Consider the following 16,246-nt stretch of genomic DNA (forward strand, 5'->3'; position numbering starts at 1 on the left):
AAGATAGATCTATTGATCTCACATAATTTAGAGGTGTGATATTTAAAAACAGTGATGCCCATTTTTGTGAACTCGTGTTCTTTTGCTTTTCTGTTTATATCGTTTTCGTGTTCCCTTCTTCCCTATACAGTATTCTTTGTAAGTCGTCTTCATTTTTCGCTACTAGGGCTGTGTGATTTCCATGTCGCATTTTATTTTCCATTTGTGTCAGTTTTATGATATCCGATGGTTTTTTTATTGAGGGTGTAAAAATGTTCCAAATACTTGTGTTGGATTCAGAGTAAAAGGATACGCCTGAGTGCATTCCCCTCTTGGAAGTCGTGTCCTCGGGTGCGTCCAGGATGCCCTGCTTACCAACTAAAACCATCCTCAGCTACACACGCGCGGCTAGTATTGTTTAGACAGTCCTAACACGAATGCGTGCCTTCCTTTTCTTCCTATTTTTTCCCTTTAGTGTTTATGCCTGCTGTCGTTCTCTTTGCACGATTCCTTTTTATTATTCTAGCTATTGCCCCCAGGATTTTTTTGTATTTATTTTCTCCTCTTGTCGCTACTTCCAATATGCCATTCGCTCTAACTTCTCCCACCCTTACGTATAGGTAGCTTCGCTCTCTCGTTCGTGAACCTTTTGCAATGGAACACATAGTGTTGCACCGTGTCGTTAACCCCGCCGTCAACGCGGTTGCTGTCTTCTTGCTTCCGTATCCTTATCAGGTAGGCTCTGAAAGAGCCGTGCCCCGTAAAGAACTGTGTGAAGAAGTAGTTAGTCTTTCTATGGCCGTGTCCTACCTAGTCTCTTACGACCGGTATGAGTGTTCTTATCCATTCAGCCCTATGTTCGTCTCTTCTTGCCATTTCGCGTTGGTCATACTTCTCTCATCTGCTTTATGGTTTTGATTCATGCCGTACGCGATTGCTCTTTCTCTAACTAGTAGGTGAATTGGTAGCACCCCTACTATCACTAGTAAGGCAACTGTCGAAGTCGTCTTATATGCGCAGACGACCCTCAGCAGAGCCTTCCTCTGAGCTTTCTCCATAATTCTGCTGTATTTTTGTTTATGCATTACCTGCTGCCATACTGGTGCTGCGTATAATATGGTGGAGTGGACCGCTTCGATGAAAATTCTCCCTCTACCTGTCTCCGGACCTCCTATGTTTGGCATGATCTTTGTTAGAGCCGCTGTTCTTTGATTGACTTTTTTCGCAGCGTATATTATGTGTTCACCGAAGCTCTGTTTGGTGTCCAATATTACGCCCAGATATTTGACTTTCTTGGCAGGTAGGATCTTTTCTCCCAGGAGGAGATATACTCTCTCGCACTTGGACCCTTGAAGATTATGGCCTCCGTGGTCTCCTCTGTATGGTTAGCGTCAGTTCTCTCTTCTCTTAACCACATCTTAACTAATTCAAGGGTTGTGTTATGATCAGGTCGTCTGTGTAAGCAATTGCATGTATTCCCTCTCCTAGATTTATTTCCAATACGTCATTATAGAGTGCATTTCAGAGCAACGGACCTAGGACAGATCCCTGTGGTACTCCCGCAGATGTTTTCATTATGTCATCTTTAGTTATATTAATGATTCTATCTGTAAAATAATCCCTCACTAAGTTCTACAGATATGGGGATATTTCTATTTCTTCTAATAGTCTGATGATTTCCAACCCAGCTCGCATTGTTGAATGCGTTCTTGATGTCCAAGAAGAGTGCCACTATCCACCTACCCCTGCATGCTTCTTTCTCCCTTATTAACCTGTTTATGGCATCTATAGGAGATTTGTCTTTTCTGAACCCATACTGACGATTCGACATGGCACTCTTTTCTTCAATTTCTTTTTAGAGCCTTGACTTTATATGAGGATTTCGAATAGCTTGCCTAGTATATTTAGCAAGCATATTGGCCTAAAAGCACCCGGTTCTTCCATTTCGTTCCCAGGTTTAGGGATGAGGATAAGGTGTTTTCCATACCGTAGGGAATTTCTGTCTTCTAAGGAGCTTTCATTAGGTTTTCCACCTATTCAGCCTTTTCCTCAAGGATTTTTCTTTCAGGTTTTTATTATTTATGGCGCAATTCTGTTACGAGATCAAGAGAATTCAATCAGAGAAAAAAATATGGTTAATATTAACATTCAACAAATCATAATAGACACTGGTCACATGAATAGCTCAGATTGTGACACTCGAAGAAATCTTAAATTTATAATTGTATATGATGCTTAAATAAATATTTAAAATACATTGTTTTTTTATCCAGCTCAAAAGTTTTCTATTTTTCAATTTAGTTATAGTACATAGGTTTTTTTATTTGAATTTTGTTGTATTAATTTTTGTTTGTTAGATAGCATGTGTAACCTGCATCTAGTCTTATTATGTGTATTACAGTTTTAGTCATTTTGTATGAAGAATACCCGTTACGAGGCTCAAAGCTCTTCGATCTTGGTTCCATCAATCTCCTCAGTACTAGTAAAAACAAAGTAATTAATTCTGAAAACCATATTTAACACTGGATAAATAAAATGATCAGGACGTTAGAGCCCTGACGTAGATTTCTATTCAGTTTTTTAAATCATATCCGATATATTTGCTTAAATTAATTTAGATTTAAAATGTATTGAGCAAGTGGATGCAGAGGTTTATTCAGTCATTTTTGTTTGGAAAAAAAGGAGCCAGCTGCTTCATTGGTTTATTTATTGAGTACGTTTTTAAATTTCCAAAAGCTTCCTTAGTTCTCTACAAATATAATGAAGAAGTTTAAATGACTAAAATGATGGATTTCCGTAATTACAAAACAATTCATAGTTTTTCAGATGTTCTAGAAACTGCAAGGTTACTTAACATATAGAGCAAATAACTTTTGGTTTTCTTGTGGTGACAACGTAGATCGAAAAGACACTGCGATTTACTTTGTTTACGAAATGAGAGCATCCATGCATGTGTGAATATATTCTATCCCTCAGTTGGTGGTCATCAATTGCAGAAGAAATATATAGGGTTCGTGGAATCATTTGTTCGAATGGGAGGTTTTGAATGGCGTATTAATATTAGACTATTCGTTTAACTCGGAACAAGGGATATGATGTGATTCTTACTTATTATATAAAATAAGATCGTGATAAATCTGGCTTAAATTATCGATGTCAGTTCATTTATTTAGGGCTGATGATAAAGCTATGAAGCTGATCAATACATTCATTAATGTTTACACGTACATAGAATTATTGCATTTCAATTACTTAACTTTGGTGTATACTTATTTATCCTTGGTTTGTTCTTGATTTTGTAGCCATAGGATAGGTGGGTTTAAATTAATTGTCTTTAAAATACCTAGTTGAAATCATTGACAGTCCTTAATTTTTCAGTATTTATATTTTAATAACTTTCCTTTGGTTTAATAGTCTTGTACACTTGATTTTACTGTCATAGAGTATATGAGTTTAAATTATTTTTTTTTGTATAAGACCCTTTAATGTTGTACCCTTCTTTGCACTTGGTTCCCTTACATGAGGCACAAATCATATCAATCGTAAAGGTGCAAAAATCTAAATCCTATATCAAAATCACTCTCAAACCCCCCCCGACTGGATACGCCACTTGAATGTACCAAGTGTCTGAGATAATTTTCCATTTTCTGTTTCACCATTGATTTTGCGTGTCTTACTGTGATTATTGATTATTTGGGACAATCAAAATTATTTAAAAGTAGAATTAAATCTGTGTGATAACCTTTAAAGGCCGTATGACACTATGCATTTTCTTGTATCAGTTCTTATATCGTTTCTGATATAGAAAGTTATTTATGTTTTCTTGTATCGTTTCTTGCACGTACATTTGTGCTCTGTATGACACTATGCAAGTTCTTTTATCGGAAATTGTATGTGATTCGGCACATGATTGGGCGAAATTTCGACACATATAAAAATAGAATTGCAGTACCTAAGGACCCCAAGCCAGATGCTACTGATTATTTTTTAAAATACTGTGGTTCAAAAATGAAAGAAATAAAATGTCCCAATATTAAAACTAAATTGGAAACCACAATTTTTGAACATATTCAACAGGCTGTAATAGAAGACAGAAATAATAAATAATTTGGTTGTAATAATTTATTTGTTTTTTTTTACAAATTATGTATTTGAATGGCATGCTCTTGAAATTCTACTCTCTTATTTGCAGATATAAAATAATCTTTAAACTCATCACGAATTTTTAAAGCGGTTATGTATTGTTTTTAGTAATACATCTCCTCCTACTTTCAGTAGTTCCGATGCTATTTGATCCAATCCCTGTGATTTATTGTTTTTCAATTTGGCTACTGCTGTTCTAATCTTGGTTATTGTTTATGGGCACTTTTCTCTGATGTCTGCTTGGTCTAATTGTATATCAAAGTTCAAAGTCCAAAAACTCTCCTGACAAATGAAAATCTGAGATTCCTCAGATAATTTTAAGACAATAACCCAATTCACCTAGTCCGAAAATGCTTCCTAAGGGAGCTAGAGCTCTTTGAAGATGGCACCATGTAGTTAGTATTTTTTTAATTCCTCCAAAATGCGTCTAGTTAAAAAAAAAAACGAAAACTGGTACAATTAATTTTCATCTAGAGCTAAATCGATTCCATCAATTGCAAATTTCTAGTACCAGTCTAGGTGTCTGTTCAGGTAGGTCAACAGTTATTTTAATGCATAACTGTTTTATCTTTACCTATTCAGTATTAGCAAAAAATAATTAATAATTTAAGTACTAGATTCAGACTGGTTCAGTAAAGAAAGTTTAACAATATATTTCTACTACATTACTGGCTCTCACAAAGTCTACTGCATCCTCCTAGTTCTTCAGAGGTAACCTTGTAAAGTTAATGTTAATGTGACCAGTTTTATCCATTGTGTATTTTTATATGTGCTTTTAAAGTTGATTTTTGAGAAAACTGTTTAGGACAAATTTCACATGGAAAAGGTTTTTCTCCAGTGTGAATTCTCATATGTATTTTTAAATCAGAATTTTGAACAAAATGTTTCGAACATATGTCACATGCAAAAGGTTTTTCTCCAGTGTGTACTCTTAAATGTTTTTTTAAATTAGACCTTCGTGAAAACTGTTTGTTGCAAATCTCACATTCAAATGGTTTTTCTCCAGTGTGTACTTTTAAATGTTGTTTTAAATGTGAACTTTTCGAAAACAGTTTAGTGCATATTTTACATGTGAAAGGTTTTTCTCCAGTGTGCAATCTTTTATGTTCCTTTAGAACACTCATTGTTATATATTGTTTAAAACAAATTTCACATGAAAAAGGCTTTTCTCCAGTGTGTCTTCGCATATGAACTTTTAAATGAGAACCATGTGAAAACATTTGGTTGCAAATTTCACATGTTAAAGATTTTTCTCCAGTGTGAGTTGTCATGTGTGATTTTAAATGATAAGTTTCTGAAAAGCGTTTGTTGCATATTTTGCATGAGAAAGGTCTTTCTCCTGTATGCATTCTTTCATGTACTTTTAAAACAGTCTTTGTTATACACTGTTTGGAACAAATTTTACATGCAAATGGCTTTTCCCCAGTATGTATTCTCATATGCTCTATTAAATTAGAACTTTGGGAAAACACTTTGGAACAAATTTCACAAGCAAATGGTTTTTCTCCAGTGTGTACTCTCATATGTGTTTTTAGGGTGGAACTTTGTGAAAACTGTTTAGTACAAATTTCACATGCAAAGGGTTTTTCTCCAGTGTGAACTCTTAAATGTTTTTTTAGATTGGATCTTCGAGAAAATTGTTTGGTGCAAATTTCACATAAAAAAGGTTTTTGTCCAGTGTTCACATCAGTAGAAACAGTTAAATATTGGTTCAAATTACCATTACATGTAACATTATCTCTGAATATGTTGCCTGGATCGATTCTTGTATCTTGCCAAAGAAAACCTAAAATCATTTAAAATAAATTTATATTGCATAATAAAAAGACAAATAAATGATGTATGAGGCAAATGTAGGAAGTCTTATTAAAATAAAATTAATATCAGCTGTTGATTGGAAGCTAATATTAATACAAATTCTATACAGATACACATAAATATTTCCGAAATGTTATCTGCTTTCAGATTTATTCTAAAAATTAACATGAAATAAAGATGATTACAAATGGTTACAGAAATTCGATACAACACACTCAAAAATTAATAAGGAATATTGTTTATTTGTAATTTGTAAAGTTTAATTTGTAAAAAAAAAACAAAAGAGAAACTGAATGTCAATATCGGTGTAAATAGATTTAAAATGCCCGTCACAAATGTCTTGGCAACACGTAATCCTAAATAGAAGTTTCTTAAGTAAGCCGAACCAAGTGATTTAGTTTTATATAATATAATATTTTTGACATAACGTCTGATCAAGATGGGAAGGGAATGTACTGATCATTCCATAGGTCTTTGCCTTCTAAGTAACAGATTTAAAAATTTGCAGTTAATACATTGATTTGGTAATAGGATAGAAGTCATATCGTGTTAGTTGGAATTTGTGGGGATCAATAGTCTGTCAAAGGTCGCACATTATCTTGGAGCAATGCTAAATAATTATCGCCATTCATATTGCGATAGATATGTTGCCTATACGTACAGCATACACGGTCAAATTAGGTAAGAAGGTAATACTTGATGAGAAGACGCGAAAGCTACCTAAATGTACATTAATGTTTGTGCACTTACTTCTTTCAATCATTGATTTTTCTTCAAATGGTGTATGTAAATCTTCATCTTGTTTTATTTCGGTTTTTATGGGATATTCTTTCAAGTCTAAATAATCAAATGAATCATTTACGTTCTCTGTCTCGGGCTCTTCTTTAATCTCAATCTTGAAGGTATTCAAAGGAGCATCAACCTCATTATGTATTTCAGGTTTACAGGGTTTTTCATTAAATTGTTGTATTACGTCCATTTGATTGAGCTCGATTTTATGTATGTATGTAATATATTAATAGCAAATCTACGAAATTACGTTTAAAATACTGTAAACTCTACGATTGGGTTAATAAATAACCCCAATCATTTCTAGAAATTACATGTCATTTGTCATTTAAAAAAGACAATACATACAGTGTTTGTTAAGTGCATCTTACATATCGGTATAACATAAAAATTTTACAATGCTTTTATAGTACGAGATCTCGCTGCAAATTCACTACGTTCATAAGGTAGTTAACAGACTCAAATTATACACATTAGAATAGGTGAATACATTGATAACGGGTTGTCAGTTAAAAAGTGACCGCAAATTAAATTAATGGTAATTAATTAAATTAATTTTTGAAAAAAAATTCGTTTATTTATTTTTTAAATAAAATGTCATCCACATCACTCTAATGCATGTAAATAATTTGAAAAACCATAGGTGATGTTGTCCACTCTGTCGCAACTGTCACCTGTTTAATTTATCTGGCAACTGCTTGGCAGCTAGGTATAAACCACCGAGCTTTTGCTTGATGGTATGGTATAAACCTTAGACAAGGAAAGAGAGGGGACGCGTAATCGTATGGAATTGACTGAAGTCGGCACCAGAAAGGTTGCCAGTTTATATTTTATTTCTTCAGTAAATTGAGAATACTGAATATATATCGATAAATAGATTTTTTCAAAATTTATAATTGAACACTGATATAGTGATCATTTTTTTAATATGATTTTATCATTACATATTTTTAAGTAGATTGATAAAGAGTTTTAGTAAATTGAAGTTGAAATCAGTAGATCTACTGAAAAATCAGTAGACCTGGTAACCCTGGCTTCTATACAGAGTAGAAACGCAGACATTGAAGGCGGAAACTCTATTAAAACTTCAGGCTTTTGAGCTATGGCCATACAAATCCTGAATGATCCTGATCCTGGATCCTGAAGATACCATGGACAAAGTCACCAATGAAGAAGTACTGCGGAGGATGAACACAAGCGCGGATTTGGTCAACATCGTGAAGGGCCGTAAGCTGCAGTACTTCGGACATATAATGAGAAATCAAGGCAGATAAGAGCTACTTCAATGCGTTTTTCAAGGTAAAATTGAAGGAAAAAGGGCCCCAGGACGAAGAAAAATATCCTGGCTTGCTAACCTGAGAGCATGGTATAGAAAGACCTCAACACAGCTATTCCGTATAGCAATCAACAAAGTCGTCATAGCCAGAATGATCGCCAACGTTCGGAACGGACAGGCACCCTAAGAAGGATATTGAGGTCTTTAAAACACGCGCAATTTTTCGAGCACGACGGCGCAGCCGGAGTGCTCGAAATATAGCAAGTATTTTAAAGACCAGTTATCCATGAATACTTTACGCTATTTTTTTATTGGTGCACTTATATAGAGCCGCTGATTTATAATATACGTGAGGACTTTATATGCTGTACATAGTAGAGAAATGCCACGGTAGTTTTTGCACTGGAGTTTGTCTCCTTTTTTATAGATCGGGCATACTATACTTTTCTTCCAGTCATCGGGTATTTTTTCTTCTTGTCATATGTCTTTGATGAGCGTGTGGATGTGACTTGCTAGGTGGTCGCCACCTACCTTATACAATTCTGCTGATATTTCGTCAACTCCCGGGGTTTTATTGTTTTTCTGGGCCTTAATAGCTTCGAGAACTTCCTCTATGGTTGGAGCTTCTACTCCATTCTCTTCTACGTAGTTCGTACCCATTTCATCTTCCATATCGACTTGTGTACCAAGTAGGGTCTGAAAATAATCTGTCCAGGTTTCTGTGACTTTCTGTTGGTCACTGATTATTTGCCCACTTTCATCTTTACCTAGACATGTTTGAGGTTTATACCCACTTTTTATCTTTTTTAGCTATTCGTTTGCCCCTCTAATTTTGTTGTTTTTGAAATTTTCTTCCATTTGTCCATTTTCATAGGCTCTTTTTTTATTTCTACCTATCTTGTCTGCTTTCCGTCTTGCGACTTCAAATGATGTTTGTCTTTCTCGTGTTCTTCTTGTTATATACATTTTGTGTGCTTCATTTCTTTCCTCTCTTGCTTGTCTGCGCTCGTCATCGAACCATGCTCCTCTTTTCGCCTTTTTCTTGTTTCCTAGGGTGGACGCTGTCACTGTCAGTACTGCTGTTTTGATATTATTCCATTTGCCCTCCATGGAGTGCAGTTCTAGCGCCCTTAGTTTATTTGCGACTTCTTCTTCGAACTTCTCTTTACATTCATGAATCTTCAGTTTTTCCAAGTCCAGTTTGTTTGTTCTTTGTTACCTCTGCATCTAAATTTGGTTTGGAGTAAAAGATGGTCTGAACAGCATGCTCCTCGTCGTGTTCTCATATCTGAGATACTACTGGCTGCCCTTTTGTCTATCAGCACATGGTCGATTTGATTGGTTGTGGTTCCATCTGGTGAAATCCATGTTATTTTGTGTATGTCTTTAAGTGGGAAGCATGTGGAACTTATAACCATGTTTTTACTGGTGGCAAAATTTATCAAAATCTCCCCATTCTAGCTTGTTTCATGCAATGTGCATTAGATGTTTTTCTGTTGTGCCATAGAACTGCGGCACCTTGCCTATTTTAGTATTCATATCACCAATTATAATCATTTTTGGGCGCATTGTCATATACTATCTCCAGCTGTTGATAGAAGCTTTCCTTTATATGCTCTTCTTGTTCTTGTATTGGGCAATGAATATTTATCATTGTTAGGTTGAAGAAGTGGGTGCAAATTATTAGTTTGCATATCCCTTCACTGATTGCTTGAAAGTCTATGATTTTTGACATAAAATCATTATCCTTCACATTCTTTGCTTCCTTGAATTGTGTGCGTTTTAGTGTCCCTGCCACCTTTCCCCAGCCATTTTGTCTCCTGAAGAGCAGTAATCATGAGCTTATATCTTTTTAGTTCTTGCAGAAGTGCGGTTTGAGCTCCTGGTTTATTTAGTGTCCTCACATTCCAGCTTCCAAATATATAGTCCATGTTTCGTAGCTTGAGTTGTTTCTGAAAGTTCCGTCCTGTATTCCGAGCAAATGTTCAGGTTTCGTTACAGTGTTTTTTCCGGTAGTGGGTTGTCAACCCACTGCCCAACCTTCCTCCTTTACCCGGGTTAGGACCGGCAGTAGTGACTCCTGAGCTACTCGATCCACCCATTTGTCACCACAGGCAGAGTTGGGCCATTTACTTATCTGCTGCAAAAAAACAAGCAACCCTCGCGGGTTGGACTCCCACACCTCGTACTTCTACGATTGTCCACATCAAAGTAAAGAGATGACAAAATTCATTCTCATACCAGCTAAAAGTGCTTTACCCAAATTCCAATCTTCGATCGACAGCTAATTATCTTCTTTCTCACGCCGGCATAAGGGAAAAAATTCTTATTTATTTCGTGCATAAATAGCCCATATCAGAACTGGGCATTTTATTTTAAACTCTAAGACGGAACTGAGATCAAACGAAAGAGCAGTTTGCTTATTATAAACAGACTCCAAAATATTTATTGGATGAACAGCTGCACTTATTATGCTCAATAACAGATAAATTAATTTGGATCTTTATAACCTCTTCTGTACCTACTGTAAAGAGTCTTTGTGTATACCCGCTATCATTTAGAGACACGAAAAAGTACATACTTTACACGGTATAGGGTTTAAATAGAGGTAATAGAAATAAAAATTACAACTACTAATAGAATATCTCTTTATTTATAAGTATCCAGAAAATCTTGCTGATACAAAACTTTCAAATCTACAAAAAATTAATTTCAATTCTTGGAACACTGGTTTCACATTATGTGCTTGTTACAGTGTGTGTTTTCAAATGTTGTCTGAATTGAGTACTTGTTGAAAACTTTGTGGTGCAAATTTCACATCCAAATGGTTTTTCACCAGTGTGTGTTCTCATCATATGAACTTTTAAGTGAGCGCTTTGTGAAAACTGTTTTGGGCACATTTCACATGTAAAAGGTTTTTCTCCAGTGTGCAATCTTAAATGTCTTCTTACATCGTAACTCCGTGAAAACTTTTTATTACAAATTTCACAATCAAAAAGATTTTCTCCAGTGTGCATTTTCATATGTACTTTTAAAGAGGAAATATGTGAAAACTGTTTGGTGCATATTTCACATTCAAGTGGTTTTCCCCCGGTGTGTCTTTTCATATGTGATTTTAAATAAGATTTTTGCATATACTGTTTGGAACATATTTCACATGTAAAAGGCTTTTCTTCAGAATGTGTTGTCATATGGTCTTTTAAGTGACAATTTTGTGAAAACTGTTTATTACATACGTCACATGTAAACGGCTTTTCCCCAGTATGCACTGTCATATGTCTTCTTAAATCTTTATTTATTAAAAACTGTTTTGTACATATTTCACATGCAAATGGTTTATCATCAGTATGCACTGCCATATGTCTTGTTAGATTATTATTAGTTACAAACTGTTTGTTACAAATTTCACATTTAAAAAGTTTTTCCCCAGAGTGTAAAATCATGTGACCTTTTAATGAGGAACTTTGTGCAAATTGCTTAAAGCAAATTTCACATGTGGCAGGTTTTTCTCTCTTGTGTTCTCTCAAATGTCTACTCAAACTTTTCTTTACTGCATACTTTTTAAAACAAATTTGACATGCAAAAGGTTTTTCTATAGCGTTTGTCTTACTAATGGCAGTTGTATATTGGTTACTTATAATGTGATCTTTTAATTCGTTGCTTCCATCAACTTGTATGTCTTCGCAAATCAAACCTGAAATCATAATTATCTACTAATACAATATTACATATGTATTTAGATTTGTAAAATAAATGTATATTGAAATTAGTACATTGCTGTTCAAGTGTGGCTTGTGACTCTATATATACAGTGTGTCTGTCCAATTAGTCAGTACCAAATGGAAATATTTCGTATTTTTAGTTTTACGAAATAAGTTATTCTTTACAAAGTTCTGCATTTTCTAAGTTCTAAAATACTATCATCAGATATTAATTTTTTCAGTTGTATTCGCAGTGTGTCAAAAATATGAATTTTATGAAGAATAAAGTAGGTACAACAATATTGGCAATCATTATTAAGAAAATTTGATTCTAATTTAAAATTACAGTTTATACATCCATGCAAACCGCAGTACATACATGTAATGTATATACATTAAAGGAGGTATTTTTTTTTATTTTATAAATTCTAATTAACTATTAGATGTTTGCTGTCAAAAATTTATTGGTCTGTTAGTGTAATGTTCAATAATATAATTTAATAATATTACTCCAAGATTAGGCATATAATTCCAACATTACATTTAAAATAAAAAGTTTACAGCGATTTTCAGTCTAACCAAAAGTAATAATTAATAAAACTATATTACATTAGAAAGTGTAGCATTTTTTACGTCCCCCTCCTAGTATAAATTTTCAAAAATATTAGACAATAAAACATTGAAAACTTCTAATTGAATTGTTGCATGTATAGTATAGTGTCATAAACAATTTAAACAGGAGAAACTTGAAACAAATAGAAATTTTTACACAATACATTGCACAGAAAAAGTGCCACTTGTAGAAACTGAAGTAATTCCTAAATTGGTCTAAAAATATAATTAATATAATAAATTTGCTTTTAAACCATTAAACAACAGAATAAAAAGTACGGGACAGGACAATAGCCTATTCTGCATGAAACCCTAATCATGCAGTTCATAAATTTATTCACTGCTGAATCTAAGCCTCCTTTAGGTGATTACATATCTCTTTACCTATCCTATAAACTTTATCCTCATATACAGTTTTAATTTAGAAAATCTTCAGTCCATCTTATTATACAATGCCCCTTTATTTCTAAAGTATTTTCTCTAAGCCATTATTCAATAATATTTTTAGTCTACATATTCCCATGACATGTCCTGCTCAATTCCATTTTAAGATTTGTACTTTTTCTATAACATCTTATAAGAAGCTATTTACAGTTGCCTACAGGTATCTGCTATACTATACAGATTCTACGGACTCTCTTCTAGTAGTCTGACTTGACTGAGACCTTAGTCAGGCATTTTTGAGCACTATTGGAAATTAAGGGCCATTTTTTCTTTCCCCCTATTCATTTGGTTATGGTATGGTAACAACTTCATATATTGTACAATGTGTTAATAATATGTATGTTATGATATAAGATGAAGTATTTTATGTTATTTTAGGACTAAATTAATTTTATTTATTTAATTTTCTGTTGCATCAAACCAATCAAACTCAGATACCTATGGTCTGAATTCTTCAGATGTTTATTGAACATCCACTTTTCATCCCCTATATCTTATGCTATATGGGACACAAATGTTGACACCTCAACTACCAAGAAAGACAAAACAAAGCACAGAAAAAACAATCCACAATAAAAAAGCATAAAAAAGCAAAAACAAATATTTTTTACATGACTGTTCAGTATAATTTAAATATGAATTACTAGAATTATAAGTAAATTAATCTGTGGAACAACATAATCCTTCACATAGGTCTTAACTGGATGGCTTTATAAATATGAAAACTATTTTCATAATAATTTGGCACAACTTCCTTATCACTGAATTATAGGTAACTCAGAGTTTACCATTGCACTGTATGTACCTTATTTAAAACAAACTTACTCAAAACAATTATCTACTAATATAATGTGAGCACTTAATGTTCATTAATTATTTTTAATTGCTTTTACCTTCATTTGTTAGTTTTACTTGTAGCAGACACAGCTTGTCTACATCGTACTCAGTTTCTGTCTTTAAAGGATATTCCTCCAAGTTTAAATAATCAAATGAATCGTGTATCATTTCAGTTTGGGGTTCGTCTTTAATCTCAGTTTTAAAGGTATCCAGAACAGCATTATTATCTATTTCTATTTTACAAGTTTTGTCACTAACTTCTTGCTTAACTTCCATTTGACTTGATTCCTCGATTGATACTTTGGCAATTCGCTGTGAGCCGATGAGTAGAGGGGATATGACAGTTTTCACCAGCGCTGTTAGTGGCAGTTTTCTGCATTTAACTTGTAAATTTTCAATTAATGGCGAATATGGATTTTTCAAAAAAAAAAGATATAGCAGCTGTTGTATTGATACATGTAAAAATACTGGGTATAACAGTGATTGTAAATTTTATTCATTTCCTGTTGCCAAGCATAAAACAGTTCAAAGAGAAAAGTGGATTATTGCTATCAATAAGAAAAAGTAAGTAAATAACCTATAATACAAACAACATAATATTTCTATGGTGTAAAATAAAAAAAAAATTGATTTTGTAGCGAGGATGGATCATTATGGACTCCAAAAAGTCATCATTTAATTTGCAGTGATCATTTTCTTGGAGGAAGAAAATCTGATGCAGAAATGAGCCCTAGTTATGTACCTGAGGCCTGGATGCAGCTATTATATTTCGAAACATTGCGTACATGCCCAGCATCAACTAAATCTTTCCCCTTTTTTGGTGTAACTGGTTGATATGGGATATCATGTGATATAGACTTAAATCCAGTGTAATGTTTAATATCCATTTTGATAAAATTCAAACAAATTGATATCTAAGTACTAAGGCCTACGCACACAAAAAATAACGCTGAGCAAAAACAGTAAACAGAATGAAAAATGAAAACAAGAGGTGTAAACTGGATTTTGACAGATCCGATATCCGATGACACGAAATACGAAATTTTTTGTACAAAGTACAAATATATTTGATTGTCGTATCCGACATTTTTTGACATAATATATGTCATAATATATGTATCATGTGTCAGATTATTGGATGGATTAATATTTATTTCAATTAATTGTCAATAAATGTTAGCTGTTTTGTTTGATAATATAATATATATTATATTGAGCTACGTTCTCGTCGTTTTTGCCTCACATAGTGTAGAAGACCCAAAAGCAACACTTTATGTATTGCATTTATATAATAATTAGGTCTTTGTTCCATTTTAAATATATTTCAAATAGTAAACATAAACACTCCACAAAAGTAAGTAAGGTAAGGTAACCTTTAACCTTTAAATATTTTTACATAAACTTCGTCTTTTTCTCAATGGCCTCTTGCGTAAGTAGTCATCCAGTCGCAGGAACTTATATCTTACATATTATAATTATAATGAATAAAATAAAAAAGCGTAATTACTTTTATTATTCATTCTGTGTATTCGTTCAGTAATCAGTTTACAATAATATTTCAGTTCATAATCTGTGTATTTTGAGATAAATATCTATTTTTCTCGTTTTGTCATATTTCACTTACACCGGATTTACAAGAAAAGTACAAGTTTCAAACCGCGAGAGAGCGCTACCGGCGAAACTCACAGCGAATTGAATATATATATTTACATAAATATAAATATTAAATATAAATAAAACAAAATTATTATTGGCTTTTCCCTGTATCAGTTTGACATTGACATTTTCACACTGTGTTGCCATTTTGTCTGGATTAGCAGGGAAAGTAGTATTTTCAATTGGAATCAAAGTTTTTCAATTCTCGTCTTCGCGCGAAAACCTTGTCCACTTGGTACCTTTCAGCGCAAACATGAATCCATAATGTAAAAATAGAACGCTAAGATATACTTATAATAGATAGGATAATTAGTAGAATTTAATTCCATGTAAAACCACCAAATAGTGCAGACATAAAAAATATAGTTGGATGTCTTCTTGGTCTCTTGGATACCACAGCGTAATTCTAGGGGACCACCTATTATCAGTTTTTCTCGCTAAATGTCCCGCCCACTGTTTAAAGATTTAATTCTGTGGATTACGTCTTTAGACATTTTTTTTTTTCGATCTGTCTTTGCTATACCTAACATACATCGCTCCATTGACCTTTGAGTTTCGCTAATTATATCGCTGTCTTTAGTGTCAAAGTTACATAGCCGTATGTCATGACACACACTGATCGAATACTTTTTTCTTCAGGTGGATTGGAATCTTCGATTTGAATATACCTAACTGCATTTTTACCGAAAGATACCAAGCCAGTTTCATTCTGGGAGTAAGGAGCCAGATTTATGCATTAATTGTCCCAGGTATACATACTCGTCTACTGTCTCAAGTGCAGTGGTGTTTATTATTACATCTTGGACATTCACTAGCTTGTTGTACATGGTTTTTGTTTTTGTCAAGTTCATTTTTAGACCATCTTCATTGCTAGCTACATTTAGGTCGCTTATAAGTTCTTATAGTTCTGCAAGACTCTTAGTAATCAGAACGATGTCTACAAATCTTAGATGGCTGAGGTATTCTCCATCAATGGATATTCCTTTGTTCT

General features: G+C 33.5%; 3 protein-coding genes across 4 annotated transcripts in view; all 3 read right to left on the reverse strand.

Annotated features, from left to right (window-relative positions):
• Positions 1–818: 818 nt before the first annotated feature.
• On the reverse strand, positions 819–1,163 carry LOC140442714 (uncharacterized). Its single transcript, XM_072533702.1, has one exon. It carries the CDS (start codon positions 1,161–1,163, stop codon positions 819–821), a length of 345 nt encoding a protein of 114 aa, XP_072389803.1.
• A 2,942-nt stretch (positions 1,164–4,105) lies between these two features.
• LOC140442726 (uncharacterized) overlaps positions 4,106–16,246 on the reverse strand; it is a 33,217-nt gene continuing 21,076 nt past the window's right edge. Inside the window, exons 8-9 of the mRNA XM_072533710.1 lie at positions 6,691–6,952; positions 4,106–5,908 (exon numbers count right to left, since the gene is read on the reverse strand). Coding sequence (XP_072389811.1) covers positions 4,869–5,908; positions 6,691–6,952 — 1,302 coding nt within the window. The 3' untranslated portion in view covers positions 4,106–4,868. The remainder of the gene's footprint in view (positions 5,909–6,690; positions 6,953–16,246) is intronic.
• LOC140443878 (uncharacterized) lies at positions 10,637–14,986 on the reverse strand. 2 transcript variants are annotated; one of them, XM_072535385.1, is made up of 2 exons: positions 14,342–14,986; positions 10,637–11,699 (listed from the first exon to the last, which is right to left on the reverse strand). In XM_072535385.1, exons 1-2 carry the CDS (start codon positions 14,484–14,486, stop codon positions 10,744–10,746), a joined length of 1,101 nt encoding a protein of 366 aa, XP_072391486.1. In that variant the 5' UTR covers positions 14,487–14,986; the 3' UTR covers positions 10,637–10,743. The 2 variants fall into 2 exon arrangements, with proteins under 2 accessions (XP_072391486.1, XP_072391478.1); XM_072535377.1 differs by lacking the exon at positions 14,342–14,986 and adding an exon at positions 13,656–13,887.

The sequence above is a fragment of the Diabrotica undecimpunctata genome, chromosome 1 (assembly GCF_040954645.1).
Source record: "Diabrotica undecimpunctata isolate CICGRU chromosome 1, icDiaUnde3, whole genome shotgun sequence".
In the NCBI taxonomy this organism is placed as follows: Eukaryota; Metazoa; Arthropoda; class Insecta; order Coleoptera; family Chrysomelidae; genus Diabrotica; species Diabrotica undecimpunctata.